Raw genomic sequence first — 18688 nt, 5'->3', positions numbered from 1 at the left:
AAAAACTAAAATTATAAAAACGAGTAGACCGCACAAAGTTGGACTCCCAATTGGATGATGTCATAGGCTCAGGGAGCAAAAATGATATGACTATCCGCTTAAATATTTGCCGCATAAATCAGATAGCCAGTGGCGCAAAGTGCAGTTTGCAGTGTGCAGTTTGCAGTTTGCAGTTTGCAGAGTGCACCAATCATTATCATCGGTCCCCGAAATCCGAAATCCGAAGACGAAGACCCCAGGGGCCATTAATCAAAGTTCGGCCATCAAGATGTTAACATCGAAATTACACAGTCATAAAAATGGAGAGCTAAAAAAGAACTGCAAGCGAGTGGAGCGACTTTTGGGGCGCTTAAGACAGCCAAATAGGTACAGCCTCCTCCTTCCTTTCCACATGCAAATATATACACATATTTTATATACATATATATATATTTATGTATCTCGGTGGGCGATGCAAATCGCAAATGGCAGAGCCGCCGGCGGGTGACGCTGCATGATGCATTACACAGATAAAAACGCAGTTCGATATACTTCTAATGGGTTAATGATAAATCAAAAAACATATATATATATGCATCAGACAGCAAAAACTCTTTACAATGCATAGAGCATCTGTATTCGTTCAAGCAATTATCAGACTACTACATCATTATATTATATCAGTTTTCTTTCTGTGTACGTCATCCATAAGAATGCTGCACCACCAGCGTATTCTGCACCACCGAGTGGGGCAAGATTCAGTCGACATGGAGCGTGTTTAATTGCGTGCAATTTGTTTTAGACACTCCGCGGCTACCTAAGCCAGACACTTGCCACAGTGGAGATTGGTCAGTGACGAATTTACATTTTACCTAGATAAATAAACAAAACTATTCCTTACAATTGGATTTTGCAGCTCAACCAAATTAGCCTTATCTGGTTATTTTGTCTTGATTTACAAAGTGAGAATTCTGACGTTCTCATCTGAGTTGATAATGTTCTTAAAAGTAGAACGACATTTTTTGGAATGAAAATATTTTCAGTATACTTAAATCAAGTTGATCTGGCGGCATTTACATTGTTTATGTTTATTAAAAAGTTGTTAAATAAACTCAATTTAACTTTTCTCTACTCACCATTTTGTTCTGATATTGAGAACATCAAGTTCTCTTTCTGTTTACTTTTAACAATAATACAAAAATAATTTGTAGAAAAAAAAAAATTTGTATATATGTAGATAGGATATGAATATCACTTCTATGCAAAAAAGTCCACAGAAGACTTTTCCTTTCCTTTGAATTTTCCCCTAGTCTAAGGGCCCACTGTGCCCGGCGATCTGTGCCTATGTGGGCCAGGCTATATGTTACAGCCACTCACAATGGGCAGACGGTCGTATGAAAATTTTTGGTTTTGCATTACAGCAACTCATTAGGCACGCACAGACGCCGTGAGACGACAGGCGAGTAACGAACGACAAAGGGGCGGCATTGGTGACGAAGGCGCCTCGTTGTAGGTCAGCACGACGGCGACGGCGCTGCAGTTGCACAGCACTAAAATCTGATTACTTTGCATATCAATAGCAGCAGACACCAAATGTCAAGACTATATTTATAGTTATTATATTATGCATGTAGTTTAACACTATTTATAATATATCTATGGTATTTGATTCTTATAACATACCTAGAAAAAATATATTATATTCGTTTTTAAGTCAAGACTTATATCATTTATAGATATCATTTATAATATATCTATGGTATTTGATTCTTATAACATACCTAGAAAAAGTGTATTATATTCGTTTTTAAAGTCAAGACTATCATTTTGATAGATCAAAAACAAAACATGCCAAAATCCATTACATTTCCTAAAATAATATTGATAAGTATCGTCCTATTTTTTCTCAGTGTACAACGTAATTGCGACTCGGGTAGTGCTTTACAGTTCAGTCGCTTTTTGCCGGTTTTTCAACTTGATTTTCTCTTAGTTTTGTTTGGGTTTTCAGCTTTTTTAGCTAAATGCTTTTTGTGCCTCAACTCTAAACTTAATTACCTGAGTGAGTATGTACAGATATATGGAGGCGGTGGGCACTACGCACAGTCCGTAGTTCGTAGTCCGCAGATTGTTTAATAGCCACATCACTTTTTATTTTATTATATTTCCATTTCAATTTCGTGTTCCTAACTTCCTTATGGGCAGAGTCGTTGGCACGTGTACCATAAATACTTAGGCAAACATATTTATGATGACTCAAATAAGTATGTTTTGAGAAACGAGACTTCGATCAGAAATCAAAAATCCTCGACTCACAACTAATTTAAAATTGGGTTTATTATAAGAAGATTAATCTAAAACTGTATCAAAGCCATAGATCTCCAACTTTTTTGACACCAAATCACACAAATAATATGGTAGTGATAAACACTTGAAAAGTTCAGCACTCAATATAAACTTATTCATATCATTTCGGTTATTTAATATCGTTCAACGAACGGTAAAACTTAAAGTATAATTCTTGTAGATAAAAATGATCTGATTACCAATTTTTCTCTGTGTAGCAAAAAGAGCTGTGGAGAAAAGCTAAAAAGAATTTGGCTGCGAATTTGGCCGGTGAAGCCGGTACAATATCTATAAATTAAATATTGACGTAGCCGGCGGTTAACTTATCGTAATCGTATCGTACCGGCGGACCTATCGTTCCCCGCTGACGACACCGACCTCGGATCGGGCTTATCGCCTTACCCAGATATTACCTCATCGCTCGCTAATCGTAAAAAAGCCGAAATAACCGAACAACCTAGGCGAGGTATCAATCAAATGGGCCCCAAAAACATTATTATTGCTGACCAATTTTGTACCAATTGTCCTGCCTCTTCAGGCTCTGGTTTTTTATTTTACCCATGGCTGTATTTATTTTTTATTTATTCTTGATTTTCGCCGTATGCAAAAGGCGTCGTGGAATGAGCATAGGAACTGTCTTGGAAGCGGCATAAATTATCCGGCTTAGGCCATTCGAATCGAAGTTTGAGGACTGTCTGCCGGGTTTTTTGTATCTTTTTCTTTTTTATTTCAATTTTTTCTAAAGCTTTTTGTCTGGGCTCAGCAATTGCGACGTGTTTGGCGCACCAAGTGGGCGCGGCCAATATGCAAAGCACGTTTCCCGATCCAATCCGATCCCCAAACGATAGGCCTATATGCTCCCGATGACCAAAAACAGGGGTACTGGGAAGTCAAGAGCTTCACTCTGCATTTGGGGGATCATAATGACACTAATGTGGATCAGATAAGAGTGACTTTAATGCATTACTTGCCTCTAAAAAGAGTTGAGAGCTTATGAGGAGTACATACTTAGTGGATAATTTATGACTTGATATAGGTCTGGTTGCTATATAAATAAAAGTAAAGAAATAGGAAGTGAATATCTCAAAATCTTATAAAAATTATTATTATCTTATTATTATTGAAGTACTAATGATAGAAATTGACTTTATAACGAAACGTCTACTACTTCTATTCCCAAAACTAAGTAGAATAAATCCTCCCAAACTAAGATTTAAAGTTTCACCATAATGTCGCAGTGCGTAAACTCTTGACTGCTGTTGTTGTTGTTGTTTTGGCGGTGCTAACCAAACTAACCTAAAAAACAAAAAAACCCAGAGAGAATATAATATTGGAAGATGAGAATGGGCTGGCATTATGTGGGTAGACTAGATGGAGGTGACCTCAAGTGCGGCACCCAGAAAACAAAAGCCCGCCAGCTGCAACAAAGGTAACCTCCTGCAACCTCGTGCCCTCTCCCTCACGCTGTCCCTCTCGCACCGTATGGCCATCTCCCTTGCTCCTGGATGCTGCAGTTGTTGTCAAGTGCAACGTCATCCTGCTTATTAAAGGTATTACAATGCGAAAGGGAAAAATACAAAATAAAGAGTGCAACAGCAGACAACAAGTAAACGTAATTACAGACTCTGTTACTTTTACTGCCTGAAAATCTGCTAAGATTTTACACTGAGAGAAAATAGTGTCACTACTATACGAAAACGCATGGCAACAGGTACAAAATCATAAACTGGGTAAATAAAAACGTTCTAAACTGTTATGTTCCAAAAGAGTAAATTATTTTCTAAAAAAATTAATTTACCATCAATAAAAGGAAAATATTTCATTATTTTTTTGGCTATGCAAAACATTGTTAACTTTATAATAAAGGAGTTAAAATTATTTTCTATAAAAAGAAATTCAAATCAATAGAGATATTTCAACAATTATATATGAATACTCGTATTATATCATATCATATAACATTAAACCGAAGTTCCAGTAGAGTCCTGAGATATATTTCTTCTAAAGAACTTTATAACTAGAATACCTTTTTCTAACACCCGTCGATTTTGAACAGTGCCGTTGTTGTTAGCTATAGGCCTCCTTCTCATTGTCACACACAAGATGATATAGTATTCAAAGACAGGGGGAATAGGGGTCTTGAGAGGGGACAACCTCTTGACTTGCGGCTTGTTGATTTCTTCTTTTCTTGGAGGGGCTATGAAGGGACTCTATTTCGAGAGGGGTGACTGTGTGTGTGTGGACTCGACTCGCATTGCTGCACATTTTCCGCGGCACCGTCAGCAAAACAGAAAAGTTATTTCTTCTATGATTCCAACACTTGAACTGCATTAGCGTAAGCTGCACCTACATGGGCATAGCCCCCCCAAAAGACATCTTCTATCCATCATAACTGCATAACTGGGTCTGGTAAAAAACAGCCTCGGGCTCAGTCTCAGTTTCAGTCTGCCTACAAAGTCTCCTCTCCAGCTGTCAATGCATCAATGGCTGTCAAACTGCCGATGGAGGTCCAAAGTGCGAGGCTTTTTCACTCGACAGCCCTGTCACCTGGAAGGCCACTCGCATAATATACCATCCTAGACCATTAACATTAGCCATTTGGCAAGTTCTATGACCCAGAGAAAAACCATTTGCTAGTCCTAAAAAGCAACAAGTTATAGCAAAAAACATACACATATATGTATGCTTTTTATGGAAATTTCTGAGAAAATGTTCGGGTGTAATGAGGTAGTTAACTTAAGCATTTCGGATTAAGTGTAACATGGGGTTAGATGGCAGCATTACCATATACACTGGGAAAATTATTTTCAATTTATAAGCGTAATGAGCTTTAAAGTTTTTTAGTTGTATAGATTTTATATATCTATAGTTTGATTTGATTTAGTTTTGCCTTGGTGCCTACATATATATTTCTATCCACCTTCTATCTTAAGTTATCTTTCAATTTTTTTCAGTTTTGCCTTGGTACCTACATATATATTTCTATCCACCTTCTATCTTAAGTTATCTTTCAATTTAATAGCACATCTATCTTTCTATCTTTCCTTCTTATCTATCTGCCCAACTTGTTCCCTAAAAATTGTGACCAATGTCTGCGGGATGTCAACTTGGAGCTACAAGGTCAAGTGGCTGTTGCTGCTTTTTTACTATTTCAGGCCGAAAAAAAAATAGAAATCGTTGCCGTCTGAAGTTTATACTCGGTTTTTTTGTTTTTTGTTGGGCTATTTCTATGTTTTTTTCTTCTATTTTTTGGCGGCACGTTTCATTTCAACAAGAGCAACAGCAACACACACACAGAAACAGGAAATAAATCAAGTTTGGCTTTTGGTCAAGAGTCAGCGTTGTTGTTGGCCCGGTGACAGCGACAAATATTTGTCTTTTGACAGCTAATGGGTCTCATTTAGTGATCGCCAGAAATCGCTGGATCAGGGGGATATGGGTGATATAGGGGCGGCTCCCCAGCGTCAAGCAGTCTGTTTGCCTCTTTTGCTTTAAAATCTCGATTTAAATCGAACCGAATCGAATGCAAATAGATTTCGGTTTGCATATTCGTTGAAATCGTCACATACCTGAAAAATGAACAGAGAAGAGGGGTTTGTTAATTGAATTATTAATGCATAAATCAATAATAGCGGATAATCGCGATAATGATGCTGGGTGATGATCGGCAAACTCGTTTCCGTTTTGCAAAGAAAAAATATATAAATGCAGCTAATCCACATCCAGATTTGTCATACAATTAGTCATTTAAAAGGTTATGATATTTCTCAATAAGTGGAAACATTTTATTTAAGCTAGAGAATATGTAACAGTCATGGAAAATGCGGATTACATATGAAATCATTTCTTAAACATCCGTTTTTTCTGCGATTCTTGACTGGCTTTATAAAGCCTATATCATGTGATTTTATTAAATCTTCAATTCTTACATTTCTTACATTTCTGAGTAAATGAATTCTTTTTCCCACCTCAACACTTAATATACACATGTGTCTATTTACCAGTGATACCATTCATTCACAAGAAACTCGAGTTACGATCCCTTATTATCAGCTCCCCAAATTCCCTAGAACTTTCGCCTACTTTTCAGCTTGGCGCACATTGCTGAAATGAAATCCGATTTGGGTAGTCTGGGAATATCAGCTGATTACCTAGCTATCCAACACGCTCCACAGAAGCTAATGAACTTGCGCTAATGAAAGCGCTGATCTGGGCAAAAAAAAAAGAAACATTTTCTGCATTGGACACCGTTTTGCTGGCAAACAGAAAACTGAATCGGATGGTTATGGAATCTGATGGGCTCGTAGGGAAATATGTACACAAATACACATTGCCCACACCCTGCTCCGAACATTTTTGTGGGCTTAGTCAGTCCTCAGTTTTCAATATTGGGCTCAAAATAAAAAAAAATAAAAACCAAAAAAGGTCTTGCTAATGGCGTTGATAAGGCAACTAGTTCTGGCCACAAATAAAATAATCATAAACTGTGGCAGCTTCTGCGGGCAAAGTCGACGAAAAAAAATAAACGAAAAACCTGTTTTGGTTATAGTGACGATCTCACACGATTTTGGTCATGCAAATGTCAGCCGCATATGCATTAAATTAAGATTCATCAGCACACGAGTGCCGGCAGTTTGACAGGCACAATATATACAAGGCATATATGTATGTACTCCGTTCCCGATCCGATCCCGTAACCTGGTCTCACTATCAGTCAGTTGACACCTTATCAACTTGGCAACAACATGAGCATCGAAAACTATGCCACCTATGTATGTGGACTCTATATCTTATCTGGCGGGTCTGGGGTTTCTTCCAGATATACCCGTGGCTTACATAGGCGACTTTGTATGGGGAACATTTTTCTTTAATTGACTGCTCCATTCGCCTCTTTTGGCGGCTATTAGCTGAAACCTCTGCGCCTTTGTTCTCCGATGAAATATCAATAAAGTAGCTGACACGCCGAAAATATATAAATATTTTATGTGATATAGTAGTTCTCACCTCGAAGTGCGAACACACTTAAGTTCCTAACGATATTTTGATCAAATAGCAGAGCAACTTGATATCGAAAATCGATACTATCGAAAATATCGATTTAATTAACTCTTTGGTGCTGTAATGTTTACTTAATTTATGGAGCTAAAGAGTTCCTTTTTGATGAATCCCCACTTTAAATGGTTATAGTGCTTAAAACGAGCGATTCATTGCATTGTACATATTTGTATTGTAATAATCCGTGAAATCGGAAACTTGTTCCGTTTTTCAGTAACGAAATCTATAATTTACTTACATTTTATTACGTTAAGTCATTAGAAACTAATGGTTAATTAACATATACTCGAACTCTTTTATCATTGTCTGCTTCAATCTTTAATTTTTATATATCTTTAATGTGCTTTATTTAATTGCTGTCCTCGACTGAATAATTAAGGCTTGTGTAGTTCTTTATTTATTTATGTCAAATTTGTTATTAATTTAATTGCTTATCTCTGTTATTTAATTTTTTTTGTTTGCTTCCAGAAATGTTGGTTAAAAATTTGTAATTTGTCTTTGTATATATAAATAAAATCAAGCTCAAATATTGTTTGATAGCTGCCGAAAGGCCATGACAAACGTATCCAAAATGCCAGAGATTCAGATTCAAATGGATCCCAAATTTAATCGAATCGTATCGAGTTGAAAATCAAAGTGTTTGGCGAGCTTATTAAAGCATAAATATATGCAAGTCGCGTAAGGCAATGGCAAATTAACTAAATTTGCATAATTATGCATCATTTTTTTGGCTTGTTTGATTGCTGCTTTTATGCTTTGTTTACTAATTAATTGGCTCGAACTTTGGGGCAGTTTGAAAGCCACTGGAGGCGATTTGGAATTGATTGTTGAATTTATTTCACCATTTAGTCTTTGGCAGCAATTAAAACAAATTGAAATGATGTGGATTTCCATTGAAATGGGTGCCTCCTTTTTATTTCTCTTAATTTTTTCCCCGACTCCGTCATGCTCCGAATCATGATGATGCAACTCCATTGGCATCGAAATTGGGGAGACGCCACATGGATATATGTATATCTCGATCGCGATCTGCGGCGATGCTGTGCAGGCATTTTTTAATTTCCCCCGAAATAAAAAAGCGTTTAAGATTAATGGAGACGATTGCCGAACAGAAGCTGATGTCACCCGCATAGTCATAATTTTTTTTCATTTTTTAACATTTTTTTTCACAGCCCATCCCAATTTCCGTCGCTCTGATTATGATTAACGATTAGGACGCAAAGAAGCTGCCATCTCGATCGATCTGTAATTGGCAGTCAATTCCGTCAATTGAAAAATCGCCTCAAGCATTTCCGCTGACTAAGCCCAAATTTAAATCCATCGTTCGACTACGAATTCAAATAAATTTCACTCATTAATTTGCCCCTGGAGTTTAAACCCGTTTTGTATATTCTTTAGAAATTTATATCTATTTCTGTTTATCAATCAGAGGCTTTTAGGTGGCAAGATATTTTTGTTAGTCGGCTTTAACGATTTAAAAGAGGTACATCAACATGATACTAATATTTTACGGATGCTTTTATTAGATTTCTATGATAAAGTGAACAAAAAATTTAAGAAACTCAATTTAACAACGCATACAATTCTTGGAATGGTAATGCATTTCAACGTGATCGGTATGCTATAATCACTTTCAAACAATGTAATGAAAATCATTTGCATCCTTTTCCCTATTTGTATAACTATCTATTTTGATGGGCAATCTAAATCAAAGTCAAACGATCTTAGAACCGAACCTCTAGAGCTTAAATCACCTCTATCGATGGGCCCTGCGATGCCGTGAATTTGGAATGAGACCTACCCAAAAAAGCCGATTGCCTTGCATACTAAGTTTTGCGATGGGATCATCATCTTTGTTTCTTGGCAGACAATTTCCTAAGCTTTATTATCACTTTTCGCATAAATAAGAGAAAAAAATTTAAATGCAATTTTCAAACACATTTTAATGGCGTCATTTGCGCATAAAATGTTGCTTTACTTTCTGTATGGCTTTTGTTCAGTAAGATTGGGATGATGACACAATGGATATATAAATATATATATAGTTCACCCACACTGGCTCCTGCATATTGCAAAACTTAGAAGGCAAATTGCGACAGTTTAGAAATTTCCCCATCCCAAAAATGCTTTTAATGGGTGTTGGGTGATGTATTTTTTTTATATGTTTTTTATTTTCTTGCTGCTTTTTTCTATTTTCAACATTTACGCAATGCAATATTCAAACAATAATTGTTCATATGCCGGGGACAGACTCTATATATACATATATAGTATATTTTTGCCCCCACAGACGCGCCATGCAAATATTAAATTACAAAAGTTGGTTGGGGCTACGAAGTGAGAAATGAAAAGTCAGGCTGAGAAATTAGTTTACCCTACACTTTGGAGTTATTTTTCAATGTTTAGTCTATGCGGCAAATAGTTGAATGGATCACTGTTCACCTCAATTTTTACCCATAAGTTTGACGAGCAAATATTTCAAATGAACGTCAAAGAACACGAGTATCAGGTGTTAGAAGCAAAAGGGGTCGAAGGGGTTTCGATTTTCAAGTATTTATCAGTAGATTGGATTCATTGCTATGCATCATTGCTAAATATGTGGGGGTAACAAAATCTATTTCTATTATCAGATAATGTTAGATTGCTCATAATGAGAACCTCTAATAAAATTTGCTTTTAAATATTTAAGATAGATCTATAGATGGGATAGGTATATAAGAAAGTTTTAAAGTATCAGATAAAACAAAGAGGAAACTCCTTTTTTAAAGGACAATTGCGAATTGCGTTACAGGGTATTGTACGACTTGCCTACTCCCAACTCCCAACTTTCCTGCCCCGCCTCGAGTTAGAAACTTTCGTCTCTGGTATCTTGTCGCCATCTATTTATAAATGCTTGCCTCATAGCCAACATCTCCCCAATTGATTCCCCGATTCCCCTAGTTTTAGTTTTTTTTTCCTTACAAAAATGCATACGTCAGCCAGGGAAAATAGATTCCGGATCCGCAGAACCGAACCGCCGAGTCTGGGAATCTGAGTATCTGAGAATCTGAGAATCCCGACCAGGTCAGATTCGGATGCCCTAATGACTAATGGTAATGGAAGCCAATTTGACAAAGTTAACACTCGGCGATATCGCCAATCAGCATTATACATAGATATATACATATATGAATGTATATGAATAGTACTAAAAAAAAACTAGAAATAGGAAGTTAAAAAACGAGACACCAGACACTTGACTCGCACTTCGCACATCTCGTATGTACATATAAACAGTTTTAAGTGTGCCAGTTGTCCCTGCTCCGCGGCCCCGCCCCCTATCGAGTCCCCGCCCCTTGGTCAATGGCTGAACTTGAGCTCAAGTGGGTGGAAAAGCGGGGGGTGTGCGTTAGGCAGCCTCAGTGTGATATTTAAACAAATGCTCGCATGACGCTTCCACTGAAAATTGCATGTGATCGGTATGCGAATGTACACAGGTACACAGGGAGAAATGGCTGAGAGGAAGATCTATGTAATATACTAGACTTTTGGGGCAACGCATCTTGAAAATATTTCCGAATTTGGGGTTTTCAGATTTCTTTCTGTTGATCTTTCCGCTTTTCAGTAGTTAATATTGATTTGATATGATATGATATGATATGATATGATGTGATATGATGTGATATGTTATGATATGATATGATATGACATGACATGATATTACAATAATGCAAAATATCGTATTAATGTGATATTATCCATATGTATAATAAGTTTAAGATCCCCTCCTTTAAGGCCATTTTCTCAGTGATCCAATAAAGCCAGAATGGCTGATATATAGGCAGCCGGTTACATGTGTGATCGAGGGTCCAACATCTTGTGTCCATATGTTGCACAAACAAACAATCGAGGCAGAAACCGTGAAGACACGAAAACAGCAAGAAAAAACACAAAACAAGGAGAACGAACCGAAGGGAATGTGCCAACGGACGCATCTTTACACAGAAACCCAAAGAAAAACAAAGAAACAAAAAAAAAACATAATCCCAAAAGCTGAAAAAGAAACCAAAAACGATACGGCCAAGTCGAAAAAAAAGATGCGAAATGAATATTTTTCTCATCCGTTTGGTTGCCGCCTGCCGTTTTTGTCGGGGCTTGGGTGCTTTAATTTTCCTTCTTGTTTGCTCTGCAGTTGTTGTTGATGATGCAAATATTTTGACAGTTTGTTTGACAGATATCGGGGAACACATATCTGAATGCAACTCGGGGGCATGATGAGCGATATAAGCCAAAAGATGATTGGGGAGAAAAGGGCATAACCTTGTAAGGCCGGGAAAGGGCCATCGAATGGGGATCCCTCTGTATATGCAAGTATCTCCATCTGTCGATGTAAACAACTCAATTCGGTTGCCAGGCGAAGATCAGTTCAAACAGCAGAAAAACCATATGGAAAAAGTTTCACATTTCAGCTCTTAAATAAAGTAATTCCGTAGATAATTGCCGGGTTGCACATATTTCACTGCATTTTGTTTTAAAATTTATCTTCCTACATATACCCTAAGGCAGGGGAAAACTTAAAATTCTAAAGTGCAAATTAAGCAACACTTATTTAATTACTAAATGATTACAATTTGCTTAAATGTTGCGAATTTTTTTATGATAGTTAATTATATTTAACATTTTGAGTTGAGAGAAACCATAATGACATAATATATGGAATGCCAACGACGCTAAAATAGTGAGAATATTATTGATAAAAAGTATTTATAGTCTTTCAGGAAGTACCAATAGCTCAACCAAGCACAGCCATCAGTCTTGAACGGATAAAAACCAAGATAACCGATATCTGGCACCTTAAGTTGCCGGGCCACCTGATCGTATGCGCGATTTCCGATGACCGGCAATACGCATACGCCGGATGGGCGAAAGCGGAGTTTGGAGGATGGAGTTATCGAGTTGCAGGGCAGCAGTGACCTCGTTTACAGACCGTTTCGCAGTGGTTCCTTCTTGAAAGTGTGGGTCCCACCGATAAGCCCCGAACTGGCTACATTGTGTACAATGAAAATACATATGTTCGAATTTGGCCTCATTTACGCAACTTCCGATGTGATAAAAAAGCGCTGTGAGCGCTGCAGCAAAACAAATCGAATCAAAACAACAGTCGACAAAATGAAGTAGAGCACCAAAACTGTCCACAGCAGGTACTTAAACCCATAGAAAATCGGACCTTCTTATACATATACATACATTGGGTGATTTGAAATGTTAATTTAGGAAATTATTTCATTGCAAGACAACGTCTGTGGGCAACATGTCATTAACACGCGCTGATAACGCCCTATCATCGCCGCTCATTATGGTGGAAAGGCACCCACACACACACACACACACCGACTGCATATAGATAGAATTTAGAACTGGAACAATCGACTTCTCATAATAATTGGCAAAGAGGACCGTACACAATCGCATCATTCAAAAGCCGCAGCTGAAGTCGTTTCGATTTTGGAAGAAAAAAAAAGAAATGAATTCAGCGTCTGTCTTTTTGAGACAGTGATAACCCCCGACGATGACCTGGGCTCAATGCCCAAGATGAATTTATTTTTTTGGCCTCTGGTCAACTCGAAATCCGGTCCTTAACAGAGCGTTCAAGTTTCGAATTCCAAGCACTTCCTAACTTTTTAGATGCCAAGGGGGAAACTATTTTCAAATCCACTTAAAATACCCTCAGGGCATCAATTAATTTTTATGCTAATCGCAAAGCTCGTTTTGTTTTTCGTCTTTCCATTGGGAAAATAATATGTGTGTCATGTAAAATAGTTCAAGTTCGTCGAAGGGCCCCGAGTTGTGTCATCTGAAATATAAGCGATCGTTGGTCTAGAGATCCCAAAATGGAAACGGAACGGTTGATGGTAAGTGAAATGGTCTTTGAGATAATATTATTGCTAGATTATTTGGAAGCGGTATAAACCTTAGTGAAGTATTTAATTAGCTTTTTTAAAGATTCAAATGTATAAATTCCTACATTTACCAACTCATAAAACAAAAGCTTGTAAATTAAATTATATAGCACACAAAGGGCTATTGATTTTTGGGAAATTTCAATTAGCTATCGGTATGCAGAGTTTGAACTTTTGTCTTTAATAGTTTTAGTATCCGTTTTATAGCCCCGGACCAAGGTTCCAAGACCTCCGAAACCGCCTTAATCAATGCAAAGCGGGCGACAGCGGACGCTACGAGTTCCCCGATATCGCACATATCAGATATCGTAGTCGTAATACCCCCAGGGAAACTCACCTTGGCATTTGTCAGCGGTACGTGGCAGGCGTTGAGGACGAAGACCACAACAAGGAGGCGCAGGAGCAGCGACCCCGTGTGACCTCTCCGCCCGTTTCTGATTCCGGCTCCGACCGAGGTCGCGATCGCGGGCGCTTGGGATCCCGGCGATCCCATCTTCTTTCTTCCGGGGAACGGATGCTACGACGTCTCTTGTATTTTTTGGTTTCTTTTGGCAGCTATTTGGGTTTTGGTATAGGTACTTGTGTGTGAAGGCAGTTTCGGTTCGTATTTGAGTATGGTTTTAAACGGCTGGCAGGTTGTTGTTACGGCTATGGCACTGCACAGAGAAAAAAGCCCCCCGAAATATGTTATTAATTTGACATTGTGCAGTGATTAAATGATTTTAAAATAAATCATTCTGATTTAGATTCTTCTTAAAGGATATTTTCTCTTGGCTTGTTTTTTTTTTTGGTATTCTTAGGGAGGATTTTTTCTCGGTGCGCTTAAGAAAGGGTAAACACATCGGAGAGCACAGAAACGGGACACGTTTCCCGATATCAGCAAAAAGTGTTGACTTTGGTAAAACGAAAAGCTCGAAAAAAAAAACCCGAAACCTTCCAGTCTCAGAAGTTCCTCCGAAAAGGCTGGAAGATCCCCGTTAGATCTTCGTTTTCACTCCTAGCTGATGTTCGTTTTCCCCCTTCTCTTCGGAGTGCCACTCTTCTTTCCCGTTAATTCTGTTTCACACGCGCGTATCACTGTTTTTTTTTTTCGAAAAATAGCGGTTCCTTTTCGGATCACAGTTGCAAAAAGAAGGAAAGGAGCAAAGGAAAGGTGTTACTGTTATCCTTGAACCGATATCACCAGGATAATTTCTGAAGGATTTCTTAAAATTTCGGCACTTAGTGGATGTGGGGGCACTCAAAAAAAAAAAATCAACGCTCCAAAAAGAGAGTCAGAGTCACACATAAAGCAAAGCGACAGCGCACCGTGAATGTGCGACCGCCTGGAACGATGGCGCGCAACCTAATGTCTAAGAACCGTTGTCGCGATTCCCATCGCTGCCTCTGCTCTGCCGGCGTCGGCGTCGCCCCGAAGACGCACGAAGGCCGAAATCGAAAACAAGAGAAACCGCTACAGTCGATGGACTCGACTAGTTTATACCCTTTGCTAAGCCTAATTGAGTGCGAGATTTGGAGAGATTTTCGCTTTTTTCGCTAACACATTTAGCCAATAGCGCCACCTAGCCTACAACGCCAACTATGTTGTGCAATCTCGATGGAATTGCAAAATACTAATTATTTTTTGATAATAACCTTTTAATGAATATTCCGGTTTCAATAATTTTTGGCATGTAAATATATTTTGATAATTAGACGGGTTTTAGAAACTATCTCTATACTTTCCGAGATATCAGCGTTCATACGGACGGACTCAGCTAGTGATCCTGATCTAAAGTATATATACTATATAGGGTCGGAAACCCTTCGTTCTACCTGTTACATACTTTCCGACAAGTCGAGCATACCCTCTTACTCTACAAGTAATGGGTATAAAAACGAGACGGCAGCCGAAGCGTTTTGCGTGCTCTGGTTATTGTTATAACGGCGCTTAATGGCCGATGCAAGCCTGTTGCGTCGATTGGATGCACCGCTCTCCTCGTTTTCCTCGCCGCTCTGCGCTTTCTTTCTCCCTCTCTCGCCGCCCTCACCGCTCACATGCGTGGGTGTCTTATCCTCCTCCTCCTCCTTATCCTTTCTACTTCTTACTAGGGCGTCAGGACTTGAACAAAGGGGGGGCCAGCAAATTACTGTAAAATGTTTTGCTGGAAAAGTAAAAACAGAGAGAGACAGTCACGAGGTTAATTGTATTGCCTAAAAAGGTAAGACCCCCAAAAAGTTTAATCAACACCCGCCCCTGCGCCCCTCTCTCTCTCTTTCTCTGGGTCAACCGATAAACAAGTGAAAACCGTTGCTCCTTGCTCTCTTGTCACCTTTTGTTGTTGTTGGGGCAGCCGGTTTGCAAATTATCCCTCTCACTCCCACGAAAAACAGCGCTCACTTCTCACTTTTTCCTAAATGTTCTTGGCAATCGACACTCTAAAAAATTAAGCGCCTGTTTTTTAACTTACAAAAATAATAATATTCCAATCTTAGGAAAAATTTAATCAATCAAAAACACCCAAAATAGGGATGCTAAATATACGAAACGATCATATAATGCGTGAGAGAACTCCAAATAGAATGGAAAACACTATGGAAATTCCGCTTTTATAGCGTTTTTCTTTCTGGATCCCAGAATATTTGTGCTTTATGATTTCTTCGGAATGCAGAAACTAAACACTAACACCAACAATGGGCAAAAAGCAGGTGCAACAATCATCATCGTCAAAATTCGGTCATCGGTATAAAATCATCTCGTCTGCAAGTTCACTTTTCGTTTGCAAGCACAATTCTAAAACGTTTATTGGTCATGATGTTATTTTGGTCGTGATTTGAATGCTTTATTTAGTTAACACATTTTCGTCTGTTCAAAATATGATTTTAATTAGTTTTCTTTAGATCAAAGCCCATTTAATGCTACATTCTTATGTTTATAGAAGCTGTATGGAATAAAACATTGAGAACAAGTTAAGGTTGAACTCTAATTTTTTCGATACCATATATTTATTTAAATAAATACAAAAAAAACTATATCCTGCCTTATTTAGATATTCAAAACGATGCAAGTTTACAAGGAAATCTGTTCAAAATATGATTTTAATTAGCTTTCTTTTTTGATCAAAGCCCATTTAATGCTCGATCTTGTAGTTATAGAAGCTAGGATAGGATAAAACATTGAACTCTTAACCTTTCGATTCCCTATATATTTCAATAAATACAAAAAACCTATATCCTGCCTTATTTAAATATTCAAAACGATGCAAGTTTACAAGGAAATGGGGTCTGTAATGGGGTTTTAGAGCTTGGCGTCTTTTGCGGTTAAGTCAGTTGTCAACTGGTCATAGGTCATGGGCTACACCTGCCGCAACCCATGACCTTCAGCCCACATCCCCCCCCCCCCCCCCACCGCCATCCCCAAAAAGACGGCTTCCCATTGGCGCCTGACCCAAATGACATCCGAAAACGACGCATGCGTGTGGATGAATTGCCGGACTTGGATGCCGACGCCCCATATGTTGGACCAATGGACATGTTGCTATTTTTCAGAACCCCCTCCCCCAAAACAATTGGGTCATTCCCTAGGGCCCAGGCCCCCTTTCACCTCCTTTTCGCCCTTCCTACCGTATATGTAGTCTAATGTAAAATATTTAAATAGTGACGGCCCCGTAAATTGCCACAGCTTCCGTTCGCTGATAAGAGTAGGGTCCAAAAATACACACAGAAAATATGTTAATTACGCCAAATGATGATGGCAATGAACTGGCTACACTTGGAGAAGAGGTAGAAAACCAACAAAAAACGAATCCATAAAACGTCCATTGTATTTTCAATTCCTGTAACTAAATCTTCTAACTAAAAGTACAGTAACAAGTTTAAAAAGTAAGATATATCTAAACACAAAAATCCCAAATACCCAAATTGTTTTAATGAAAACTCTTAGCCCTCATAATCCACAACAGAAATAGCCATTCCCCAAACATATGACAAATTTGGGACTTTATTACCATCTATTTTTCCGAGTACAACATTCAGTTAATATTTGGGCATGTGTGCTTTTCAAGCTTATAAATATAATTTGGTAAGTCAAAAGGTGGCGATAAGGGATGGCAATGTGTTCATTGAAATTGGAACAAAACCCGAAACAAATATAATCATCAATCTGAAATTCTATATTCTATATATTCTATATGTATAAGCATACATTAAAAGGTTATCCGTTATTAACGGTGTGAAAACCACAACGACATAATTTTTCATTTCTCGAATACACCACAGTCGAGTGGTGAGTACACTACTCTGTTAGCCACTTTCAAAGACAACAGCTGCCGACAGTTTGAGAGGCATTGCAGAAAAGCTTTTAGCCAAGTCAATACAATTTGGTTTGTAAAAGCTTTTAAAAGTATTACAATTTATATATTATTTTGGAATATTACATTTTTATACCCGTTACTCGTAGAGTAAAAGGGTATACTAGATTCGTCGGAAAGTATGTAACAGGCAAAAGGAAGCGTTTCCGACCCCATAAAGTATATATATTCTTAATCAGGATCACTAGCCGAGTCGATCTAGCCATGTCCGTCTGTCCGTCTGTCCGTCTGTCCGTCTGTCTGTCCGGATGAACGCTGAGATCTCGGAAACTATGAGAGCTAGGCTATTGAGATTTGGCGTGCAGATTCCTGAGCTTCTTACGCAGCGCAAGTTTGTTTCAGTAGAGTGCCACGCCCACTCTAACGCCCACAAACCGCCCAAAACTGTGGCTCCTACAGTTTTGATGCTAGAGTAAAAATTTTAACTGAAATGTGTTGTTCTTATCTATACCTATCGATTGACCCAAAAAAAAGTTTGCCACGCCCACTTTAACGCCCACAAACCGCCCACAAACTTCAAAAAATCGTAAGTATGAACGTGGATATCTCGGAAACTATCAAAGATAGAGAATCGGGATCTCAGATTTAGATTCTGTAGCTTTGTACGCAGCGCAATTTTGTCACGCGAATATGCCACGCCCACTATAACGCCCACAAACCGCCCAAACCTGTGGCGCTCACAATTGTTATGCTAGATGAAAAATTTTAACTGAAATGTATTGATCTCGTCAATACCTATCGATTGATCCAAAAACAAATTTGCCATGCCCACTCTAACGCCCAGAACGCTTAAATCTGTCTACCGCCGGTAGGTGGCGTATTTAAATCTCGCTTTGCTGCTTGCATATCTCCATTTCCCTTAAGCTGAGTAACGGGTATCTGATAGTCGAGGTACTCGACTATAGCGTTCTTCCTTGTTTTTAAATGTAACACTATATGTATGTATGTATATTGTCATTTAGAGGCAAGAAAACCCTGAATCAAGTCCAATTAATCAAATATGAAGGGCATATAAAGCGATAA

The 18688-nt window shown here is 38.4% G+C and overlaps 1 protein-coding gene across 32 annotated transcripts in view; it reads right to left on the bottom strand.

Annotated features, from left to right (window-relative positions):
• The window catches only part of LOC119558330 (basement membrane-specific heparan sulfate proteoglycan core protein), an 88076-nt gene extending 73413 nt beyond the window's left edge, over positions 1 to 14663 (bottom strand). For 31 of the 32 annotated variants that reach the window (XM_037871787.1, XM_037871767.1, XM_037871772.1 and 28 more), the window contains exons 1-2: positions 14625 to 14663; positions 13654 to 13972 (exon numbers count right to left, since the gene is read on the bottom strand). In XM_037871787.1, coding sequence (XP_037727715.1) covers positions 13654 to 13809 — 156 coding nt within the window. In that variant the 5' untranslated portion in view covers positions 13810 to 13972; positions 14625 to 14663. The other variant, XM_037871751.1, reaches the window with a different exon arrangement.
• Positions 14664 to 18688: the final 4025 nt, after the last annotated feature.

This window comes from Drosophila subpulchrella, chromosome X (genome assembly GCF_014743375.2).
Source record: "Drosophila subpulchrella strain 33 F10 #4 breed RU33 chromosome X, RU_Dsub_v1.1 Primary Assembly, whole genome shotgun sequence".
In the NCBI taxonomy this organism is placed as follows: domain Eukaryota; kingdom Metazoa; phylum Arthropoda; class Insecta; order Diptera; family Drosophilidae; genus Drosophila; species Drosophila subpulchrella.
The sequence above is the reverse complement of the archived record's forward strand: the minus strand, read 5'-3'. Positions and strand labels throughout refer to the sequence as shown.